This window comes from Poecilia reticulata, linkage group LG16 (genome assembly GCF_000633615.1).
Source record: "Poecilia reticulata strain Guanapo linkage group LG16, Guppy_female_1.0+MT, whole genome shotgun sequence".
NCBI classification, from domain to species: domain Eukaryota; kingdom Metazoa; phylum Chordata; class Actinopteri; order Cyprinodontiformes; family Poeciliidae; genus Poecilia; species Poecilia reticulata.
Window position 1 is genome coordinate 12,472,292 of NC_024346.1, and position 10,930 is coordinate 12,483,221.

Here is a 10,930-nt window from a genome sequence, read left to right on the forward strand (position 1 = left end):
GGACATCATCTCAATCAGGTTTGAGTAGAAACTTTGACTATGCCGTTCCCAGATCTTCACTTATATGTTTGCAAAGGTCAGAAACTGATGGCTGGATATTCTCCTTCAGGATTTTCTACAGGAGGGAGAAAGTTGTGGTTCCATCAGTTACAGCAAGACAAGCAGGTAAATCAGCCCCAGACCATCATACTGCCACCACCATGCTTTACTGTCACTGTAATTATATTTTCCATAAATAATTTTCTTATTGTTGAATCATAAACATTGACTTTCACTGAGGCAAGTGAGCCCTACAAAGGCTTATGCACAGCTAATTCACGATTTGATCACCTTTTATTTGAGCCAGTTTAGTTTGGAGAGCTTTTTTCCTAAATAAATTAAATAATAATTTAGAAATTACATTTTGTATTTACTCATGTTTACTCAAAAGCAGACAAAATCTGTTAGTTCACGCTGTAGCTATGCTACCAAAACAACAACAGAGAAATAAACAGAACATAAGCAATTAAAACTGTAATTAAGCGAAGGTAGTAAAATGTAGTAAAATGTCATAAAATGTGTCATAAATCTGGGTATTTTTTTCAAACAGGAGCACAGATAAGACCTCTGAATCCCAGCAATATCAACAATATCCTGTGAGAATTATTCTGTCATCAGAAGCGTCTGTTTTATTACCTCCTTATTTATGAACATCCCAGTCTGAGCAAACAGGCCGAGACAGACGGAGGGGAAACTACTGCGTAAATTTTAAGGAAGTGCAGCTACACCGACTGCTGAAGTTCAAATATTTGTAAATAATACAAAAGAAGTTGCTAATGCATTGTCTTAAAAGGATAAGACAGAACATTTGATTCCACCAAGATGTTTTATTTTCAGATTTGTGACAAACTCCGCTGTTGGTGCGACTATCTGCTCTCTCCTGATGCCCTCGCTCCCTACTATCTTGTGATTTATTTGCCTCAGTTCCAATATTTGTCGGCAGTATGTTTTCCTCCCCTTGTCTAAATGTCACCCCTTCTTCTAAGACAATATAGGGAGTGGGAGAGAAGGAGAACCAGGGGGCAGATGTGGGGAACACGGAGGAAGAGGAGGGGGAAACTCGTAAAATGAGCGACAAAGTTTGGGAAAATTAAACATTAGGTAAGACACTTTCTCACATGCAAACATGTACTGTATGAAAATGCAAAATGCTGCGTTGTATTTTCTGATCAGAGGAGTTTGGAGGGAAACAGAATAAAAATCAGACAGCTCAGTTATAGTTGAGTGTTTCTGTGGATCAGACAAACATGCAAGGATGCTGAAAGAAACTCTGCATGCACAGAAGTCCACATGCAGTCGTATTTTAGTGGGATTTTGTTGATCTGCCTTAGATTTAGGCCCAGATTTCAGGACTACTGACAAGCAAGTAGAATATTTTACAGCTTTAATACTCACAATTATCACAATTATCACAATTATCACGTTTTTCAAAAGTTTCCTCCTCCTCCTCCTCCTGTCTGCAGCACTCCACACCCTGGATCACGGCAGCCCTCCCTCTCCCACCCATACTGTCTTCCTCCTTTAAAACCAATCACTCCCATCTGCTTTGCTCTCACACATCACTGCTGTCTCAACTCAGCATGCACACATTTGTTTTCATGGGACAACACAGACAAAACAATGAAAAATGACACTTTTTTTGTTTAAAGTCTTCCTTTGAATGAAAAAAAAAAAACCCTGCAGTTATTCATCAAATCCTTGTGGATTACATTTTTTTCTCCTTATTTCAGGTGAATTTTTCTAACTGGAAATTTCAACTGGGACATGTGGACATATTTTGATTTTTCTAAAGATGAGTTTGCAGTTTCTGGAACAACCCTGTAAGTATTTTTATTTGCTGACTTTAAAAACACACACACACACACGCACACACGCACGTACACGCGCACACACGCGCGCACACACACACAAAGTGTGCAGAATTGAATTGCAGGGTCAAATTATGATCATTTCCAAAACACAATAGTTACCACAAATTTAGCTAATTTATTTTTATTTATAACCTTTTGACTAAAAATGAATTCATTTTCAGTCACAATTTAGCAATCTCTAATTTTAGTTTTAGTCTAGTTTGAGTTTACAAAGTCTGACAGGATTTTAGTTTTTGATTTAGTTCTGGTCACACACTTTTATTATGTTTTATTATTTCAAAGAAAGTCCCCATTGAAATAAAGTTTCCAGTGAGTAAAATTTAATGTTATTATATTTTATTTTTAACATTTTTCACAGAAAATATCAGCCAGTTTCATTATAATTCAAATGCTTCAGGATTTTGTTTTTCAACTGTTTTTTGCAAAAATAAAAAGTAATACAGGTTTTTTATTTAGTTTCATCTGGTGTTCCTCACAAATTCTTTTAAACAATAAAATAAACAGTTTGCGATCACAAACTTTCATCTTGAAAGCCTAACAACAAATGTTCACCTGGTTCTCCAGCCACAGTATAGCTCGAATTGCGATAAGATTTATCTTCAACATATGTGAATTTATACAACTAAAAGAAATAATCAGATATTTGTTGCAACCAAAATAAAAGCGTATCTGACTCTAGTGGATTATTTATCTTTATCTGTTCCTCTCCTTACAAAATACAAGATCTTCACAATACTTAACATGATTTTTTTTTATTGTACATCTCTTTTTAGCTGTAAGTATGTTCACTTAGCTACTGACTATCATAATTTTTTACACATTATTCTTTTTTACAGACTTACTCCACATAACACAGTGGCTATATTTACCATTATATGCAGAGCAGAAATTAAGCAAAGTACACTTGAATACAGATGACCCTCTGTTTGAGCTAACCTACCAACAGATTTTCAATCCACTAGTGAAATCTATTTTTAAAAACACTTTTAAAACAGTATGAATTTCAAATGTTGTGAAACTTTTTATATTCCTGCTGCTATGAATTAAGAAAAATGTCAGAGGAAATTGTCTTATTAGACTATAGGATCTTGTCCTGCACAGCTGTTTTTGTTTTTATTGTCTTATACGCAAATTAAACTAAAATCTGATAGTAATGACCACCAGCATACAGTGTTTACTATTCAGGAACAGAAGCATTACATACAACAATAAATTTGTCTATACTAATCACAACATCCTGTTGTTTGATCACCTTTTATGATAGAAAAGACACTAATTTATCTTGCTTCTGAGCAGACGTGCAGGGCTCGTCCCCTGACTCGGGATCAGAACCATAAACCCTCACTGCCACACAGACAGGACAGAGCACTTCCACGGTGGAGCCGGACAGCCTTCTGTCCAACGACCCAGCCTGAAGCACGGAGACGAACAGACGGACAGACAGTCTGATGCCAACTGTCTCACCTGTCAATCTCTCGGCACCACTCCTCCTCCTCCTGCTGCTGCTGCTGCTGCTATGCACCACCCACACCACCATGGCAACCAACTGGCTGTAAGTGTAGCGTGAACTGGGAGGGACCGAAAGAAAGAGTTTGTTTGTCATGCTATAACTTTTAAAAGATGGTGACATGTCTCTAAATCTCTTTCAGGAGCTCCCCGCTCTTTCTTTGTCTCTCTCAGTTGGTGACCTTTTCTCCTTTCTCTCTCTCTGCCGTCATCTCTGTCCACTCTGCCTCTGATTTTTTTAGTTTAACCCCCTCCATCTTCCCTGTCTGCAACTCACACCTGTGGGGAATCACAGCCACATTCACCGCCTTTGTGTTGCAGCTCCCTGGCGAGGCTGCCTCGCTCCAGAGCCGTGTCTGGTGCCGCTCCATGCGCCCGGCTGAGGGGGCTGACCCCAGGGCAGGTGGGGGTGTGCAGGGCGAGAGGGGAGGTCATGGAGTCCGTACGCAAAGCAGCAGAAATGGTCATAGAAGAGGTATTACAGCAGAGATTAGAGATATCAGGCGTCTTGTGAGAAATTCACTCTGTCGCTTTGTGTCAGTGTCAGCATCAGTTCAGGAATCGCCGCTGGAACTGCTCCACTGCGCCACGTGGGATCAACGTTTTCGGAAGAGTCATGAATCAAGGTGCGTCCCTCGCTGAGATGACACGGAGGAGCAGGCCTTTACTGAGTTTTAAAACATGCGATCCCTGTTTCTTTTTCTTCTTCTTTTGTGCTGCTGTTGTGGTGCCAGGCACTCGTGAGGCAGCCTTTGTGCACGCTCTGTCTTCAGCAGCAGTGGCGGTGGCCGTGACCCGAGCCTGCACCCGTGGGGAGCTGGAGAGGTGTGGCTGCGACAGGAAGGTCAGAGGCGTCAGCCCTGAAGGTGAGCTTGATCTCTGTTGGAAAATATCTCCACTGTGAGTCACACAGAGCATCAAACGGCAGAGGAGCTGCTGTTAATTTTAACAGTTTGGTTCCTCATCATCTAACGTCCATTCAGCAGAGTTGGGTAGTTACATTTGCTTGAGCAAAATTTTTTAAAGTATTTTTCCCCACGCTGTCCTTTTTACTTTTTCTTGAGTAATTTTATTATGAAGTATTGTTACACTTACTTAAGTAATATTTAAGATAATAAGATAAGATAACATAATTATACTTTATAAGGGGGGACATTTTTGTTTGTCCCAGCATGGTACACAATAAAAATTAAAATGAATAAATAAAGTAATAAGAATAAACATACAACAATAATAAATAACAACGAACAATAAATTTGTGGATTCTCTATCCACTGGCAGAAGAACAAACATGTTTTAAATACAAATTCACCAGATACAGACACGCACTACAGTTTTTGTTGAAGTTTCAAAAGTTTATTAGTAAAGAAACTGATCTTATTTTTTGTTACTTGCATGAATTATTATAATTTTGGTCCTTAAAATACCAAAGTTTTCACTTTAAATTAATATTTTTGGTCCGTCTGATTATGTAGTTTTTAAATATTGAATGATTGATAATTTGATCAGTTACTATTTGAGTACAATTTTCAGGTACTCTCTCCAACTCTGAACATAAGTCAGTGTTTCTCAATTCTGGTCTCCTACATATGCTAGATTTATCTCTCTTCCAGAACACCTGATTCAAATGATTAGATCAATCAATCAACAGTAAATATTTTACTCTTGTTTTATCAAGTCAATCTTAAAGAGTTGATATTATGTGTTTTACAGGCATGTAGTGCCACTTTAAGCATAATTAAGTAACTACAATACGTTCAGTTGTAAAAAAAAAAAGCTATTTATTTACCTATCAAACATGACTAAAAAGAAATGTTACTTTATAATTTAACGCTTTGAAATTGCGTCTTTGACCTTGCAAAAAAAAAAATCTGAATGAAGCTGCCTTCAGGAAGTCATCACAACGGATCTCCTCTATTAACCCTTAAAGAACATTTTCGCCAGCGTTTCATTGGGAAGCAGCTCGTATCATGAGCTGAGCAGATGCACAGTTCTACCAGGTGTTTGCTAATTGCTGCTGGCTAGTCTGAAGGAGCTGAGAAGGAGAGCTCCTTCAGTTGAGGGAGAGGACACCTCTATGTTGTTCAGCAGATTTGGGGATAAACTTTTAGTGCCGTTTTCTCAGAAATCCTACTTTCGAAGTACCAACATTCATATTTCCATATCTTACTCATTTATTTTTTCATTTTCATATGTTTGACATCACTGGAAAGCGTAGAATCCACACTTTAAGAATCTGTAAATAACTCAAAATATCCCTGGAGAGACTTGTCCACGGTTTTGTCTTCCCACAGGCTTCCAGTGGTCAGGGTGCAGTGACAACCTGTCCTATGGCGTGGCGTTTTCTCAAACCTTTGTGGATGAACCTGAGCGGGCCAAGGGGTTGTCAGCGGGACGCCCACTCATGAACCTCCACAACAACGAGGCCGGTCGAAAGGTTTGCAGTGTTGAAGTCCGATTTAACTCCCCATTTTGGTAGTTAATGGTGCACCAAGTAAGACTTTACATACTCTGATCCACAGGCCATCCTGCACAACATGCAGGTAGAGTGTAAATGTCACGGTGTCTCTGGCTCCTGTGAGCTAAAAACCTGCTGGAAAGTCATGCCCCCATTCAGACGTGTTGGAGTTGTACTCAAGGAACGCTTTGATGGAGCCACAGAGGTATCAGAACATGATTTCTGCTCATGTTTTTGTAGCTCGATACACAAGAAGCTTCTGTTTCAGTATTAAGATCTGATTTAGTTTAAATATTGACTAAATATTTGCTTGAGAGGATGGGGAGAGAGTCTAAAACGGCAGGGGTGTAAGGTGAAAGGATCTTGGAGTGAAGAAATTTACAACCTGTCCCACTGTTCTGTTCTTTTATTGTTAAAATCTGAGAACCGCAAGAAGCAGTGTTATATTTTAGTCATCCTGATGTCTAAGCTGAAAGGTGAATTCAACCAAACAGTGATCTGTGCCACTGAACCACCATCTTGGTAGGCAAGCACAACGCAAAGACTAACCGTGGCTTCTAGACCAAAAAAAGAAAACATATTGACACTTTTGACCAATGTCCAAAAGAGAGAGACATTAACAAAGTCGCTGCTGTTGGGATCGACCCACATGAGACACAGAATGTGACTTGTTTATCGTTGTCATAGCAACTGTCATGACAGTTAGTTACAGATACCTACCAAGATGGTCGTCAGCTACAAAGCTCCAGGAACTCTGACGTCACATTGAACTATGTATTTGGAAAGAAATAATGAGTGTTGCTGTATTTTTCCTCTAACACTGCAAGACAACGATGTGTGTGGATATTTATTTATTTGAAAGTAAATAAAAATATAAAAAATAATGATAAACCCTCGCTCTTCTAGGTCCGATTGACTCGTATTGGGTCCAGGCCAGCTTTGCTCCCTCGTGACCCCTACGTCAAACCCCCTGCTGCCAGAGACCTCGTGTATGTGGCACCCTCCCCAGACTTCTGCCACCTTGACCCAGATAACGGCATCCCAGGGACTGCTGGAAGAAGATGCAACGGTAAATTTAAGAAACAAACGATCCCAGTTGTGAAGCTTCAGTTCGTGGAATTGCACTTTAAAGCTGGATGATATGGCTGAAAAGTGTGTCACAATTTTAACATTTCACATCGGTCAATATTGATAATTATTGATTAGTTTTTTTGTTTTAAACATCTGAGATGTTGCCAAACTATTGGCATGATCTTTCCTGTTTCATTCAGTTTTCATTCCATGTCGTTGTTTTTTACTTTTAAGCAGTCATGAGGCACAGTGGCAAAACCTTAAACTGCTGGAGTTACTTAACAGGTTGTTGCTAGGTAACCACAAGTTACTCAACAAATTGTTGCTAGGCAACCAAAGAATGAGTTAGTTGATACCAACAACCTTTCTTTAGCTTGCTGACAAACCCTTTCATCTGCCTACATCTCCCAGAATGCTGTGCGGTTCTGAATCGGACTTCAGGGAATATTCTACATATTGAATATTGAAGATTCTATCAGACGAATTATCAATTGATATTGATCACGTCATCTCGATATACAGCTGAAACCATAAGTTTTCATACACTATATGTATTTTTTTCACGGTGTCTGATGTAATATCAGAATAAACTTTTCCTGTTTTAAGTCAGTTAGGATTACCAATTCTTTTTCTATTTTCAATAATAAGAGAGAGAATGCTTAAAGGCAACTTTTATTACTTTCTTCAAAGTCAAAAATGTAAGTACACTTTATAAGTATTTGGTACCACTGATTTCCCTTAAACTTTATGACTTGGGTCAAACGTCTTGGATATCCTCTCACAAGCTTTTCACGACAGTTGGCAGGAATTTTGGTCCATTCATCTCGACAGAACTGGTGTAACAGAGCCACCGAAGAAAGCAATGAGTATCACCTTAAAAAATTCTCTCTCTCATTATTCTGGCACTTAGCAAATAGAAAAACATTTTTTAATCCCAGTTGACATAAAACAGGAAAAGTTTGTGTAGATTTCATGTCAGACAGTGAAAAAAATGCATATAATGAATGTAAACAACTGTATTTTGCTATTCATTTATTGTCCACCCCCATTAAAAACCAACATGGCCGCTATTTTTAAATCCTCCTCAGGAACGTCCCGGCTGGCTCCAGACGGCTGTGAGCTGGTGTGCTGCGGGCCCGGCTACAGAGCGGGCCGGGCCGAGGTGGTGCAGCGCTGCTCCTGCAAGTTTTCCTGGTGCTGCTCAGTCCGCTGCCAGCAGTGCAAGAATACAGTCACCATTCACACCTGCAGAGTTTGAAACGGCTCAAACAAAAGCAGACTGAAGTCAATTAAAGACCCAAATAATCCAGCAGAGAGACGCTGCAGAGTAAATACGACGGCTTTCACACCAAACATTACATGTTTCCTAATAACGTTCTCATTTCTGATAATTATCTGAACCTTCTGGCACTTCTAATTTGAAAGCTGCAGCAAACAAATCTGTAATTATGAGAGTTTTGTGGAACAACATTGCAAAACTGCAAAGGAGGACAGATTCACCACAGCAACCTAAGCCTTCACCTGACAAAGCTTTTAAAGCTGAAATTAACTAAGACTAACAGAAACATTGCAGGAGTGTTTTTCATGCTTATACATTATGTCTTACACTAGCAGGTCTTTGAACGTGTTCTGTATTTATGTTTCCTTCTTTGTTCCTGGTTTATTTATTTTTTACAGTTGTGTTCAAAGTAACTGCAGTCTAAGATCTCTAACCGGATCAAACAAGGGTTTTGGTCAAAATTATATTTCTATGTAGTAGCAGCTGTGGTACAGTAACAAAAACCGAACAGAGCCCACAGTCGAGACATGTCATTTACTGTTTCTGTGTAATTAATTAAAATTGACCTGTTCAAAATTAACATGGTCATGGAGCTTTCCTGTCAAATCTGAGTGAAATGCAGTCAGAAGAACAGCATGGTGTAAATAGAAAGTTGATTTAACAATGGAAAACTAATAAATAATAAATTTTCATATTGATGCGGATAATTGACTGCGCTAAGACCCGCCTCCTGGTTCTGATTGGTTGTTACTGGTGAGCACTGGGGGAAGGCAGAGAAGTTAATTATTTTTTCAGATTATCTATTTAATATTGAACTGTTACACCATAGTGATAATGTCAACAAATACGTGAGACAATATTTCACACTGCAGCTTTAAAGAGTGGCACTGTGACCTCTGTACAGTACAATGGAAAACTGGAAAAATATTGCATTTCCACACCAAAATACAGAGAACCTGGTGTGTGAAGTCCAATTATCCTGGAATATGTGGAAAAGTTTGATGAACGTTGGTAGAATCCACACAACACAGATTTGTCAAAAAAAATTGACTTTTATAACTTAAGTATTATTTCAGTAACTAACAGGAAAGCTCAGTCTAAGTATTTCTAGGTTTACACAGTAAATGAGAAGATGCAAACACTGCTCTTTTACTGAACTTCCTCCTTCTCTTTCTATCACTTTCTGTATAGACGGAGGGCAAATTTGATCCATTTGTTGTCGTTCTGAATAGAATGGGCCATGTTGCCGAGGCATTTGCATTGACGGGAATAAACGCTTTTAAAAGCATTCTGAGCTTTATTTGACTCTTTTCCAGCACAGTTATATTATTTTGAACACAACTGTGTATCAGAGTCTTTCCTTCAGTTAATTCTCCAGCAGCAAGAGTAGCTTCTGCTCACCTCGGTGTCTGTAATGTTGCATGTAAAACATTTCTGTACGCTCCAGCACATCTGTCCAAGGCATCTAACAAAATACAGTAGTTTACCTGAAACACAAACCTGTTTGAGTTACTGTTTCAGTTTTTTCCCATGGTTGCAAAACGAAGCAGTACTGAATGTGCTTCTGCCTGACCACTTGTCCCGATCAGTTCCCGGTTGCGAGAACCACAACTGTTTTCGAGCAAAGTTTAAGAAAAATCAAAACATAAACTCAGCTAAATTTGATCATTTCCTTGTCAAAAATCCCTCTGCCAACTGGGATTAAAGTCTGCAACCAAGGGTTGGGTCTCAGAGTGATAAGCAGTGATTTCGTTCAGATTTGTAAAACTCTCTTTATGGGTTTAATTTTAAATCTCTGTGGCTGGTTTTGGGTTTTTATTGGACCACATGTTGGACCTTTAAGTGCAACAGTGCTGCCACCGCCATTTAATCTGCATCTACCAAAAACTACAGTTCTGCATTACAACTGAGGAGCAGATCTAATTAATGCTGTCCTGTCATGTTTACTAAGAGTGCATTCAAAGGGAAAGGTTGCTTTTAAAGAATGTATTTTTACCTTGATGATGTTCTACAAAGTAACTTTCACATTAATGGAGTCCATTTATACACTCAAAAATCACAGGAAACGGGACGTAAACATCACACGCTCCCTCGAATGCAGCATCCCCATGGTGACACATGTTGGTGGCAGCATAATCCTGTGTGGATGTTTGTTTGTTTTTTGGAACAAAGAAGATGGCAGTAAATACAAGCCAATGCTGAAAGGATTTCAAAATATTTTAGGAAAATAACTCAAAACATTCAGTGATGAAAAAGAGCATAATTATGTGTTAGAGTGGCCTAGTTAAAGTCCGTTTCTGTGATATCCATGGAAACGGGCTAAGCTTGAGGTAGAAAAAGCAAAAATATGTCTGAAGACCCCAAAAGACCTGCAGCTGTGATTCCAACAAAATTATTCTTTGGAAAGTGTTGACTAATATGAGGGTGGAGACAATTGTCACATATTTCTAATTATTTTTAAAATGTCTGGATTTTAAAAATCCTTTCCGTTCACAATAATGTTGTTATTTTAATCTACTCCTTAAAATTTCAATAAAATGCATTGAAGCTGTGATGTGACAAAATCTAAAAATGTTCATTTAAAAGTGCTCTGTACTCACAAAATTAATTCAACACACAAAACAGAACTCCTTTTCACTTTTGATAAAAAAAAAGGATTTTATTAAAAATATCCTCTGATTTTTTAAACCCTGAACATTTCTAAAA

General features: G+C 38.6%; 1 protein-coding gene across 2 annotated transcripts; it reads left to right on the forward strand.

The window, feature by feature from the left end:
- The first annotated feature begins 1,654 nt into the window (after positions 1 to 1,654).
- Positions 1,655 to 9,900, forward strand: wnt4b (wingless-type MMTV integration site family, member 4b). 2 transcript variants are annotated; one of them, XM_008431420.2, is made up of 9 exons: positions 1,655 to 1,859; positions 3,207 to 3,462; positions 3,738 to 3,891; positions 3,958 to 4,042; positions 4,151 to 4,282; positions 5,711 to 5,853; positions 5,939 to 6,079; positions 6,781 to 6,943; positions 8,034 to 9,899. In XM_008431420.2, exons 2-9 carry the CDS (start codon positions 3,359 to 3,361, stop codon positions 8,201 to 8,203), a joined length of 1,092 nt encoding a protein of 363 aa, XP_008429642.1. In that variant the 5' UTR covers positions 1,655 to 1,859; positions 3,207 to 3,358; the 3' UTR covers positions 8,204 to 9,899. The 2 variants fall into 2 exon arrangements, with proteins under 2 accessions (XP_008429642.1, XP_008429641.1); XM_008431419.2 differs by having other exon boundaries at positions 3,958 to 4,282; positions 8,034 to 9,900.
- The last annotated feature ends 1,030 nt before the right edge of the window (positions 9,901 to 10,930 follow it).

Excerpts from the sequence above, each read along its gene's own strand:
- wnt4b (XM_008431419.2), top strand. The coding sequence starts at position 3,359 with ATGCCAACTGTCTCACCTGTCAATCTCTCGGCACCACTCCTCCTCCTC. Across the intron at positions 3,463-3,737 it reads ACCATGGCAACCAACTGGCT|CTCCCTGGCGAGGCTGCCTC; the intron begins GTAAGTGTAGCG and ends TTTGTGTTGCAG. Across the intron at positions 4,283-5,710 it reads CAGAGGCGTCAGCCCTGAAG|GCTTCCAGTGGTCAGGGTGC; the intron begins GTGAGCTTGATC and ends GTCTTCCCACAG.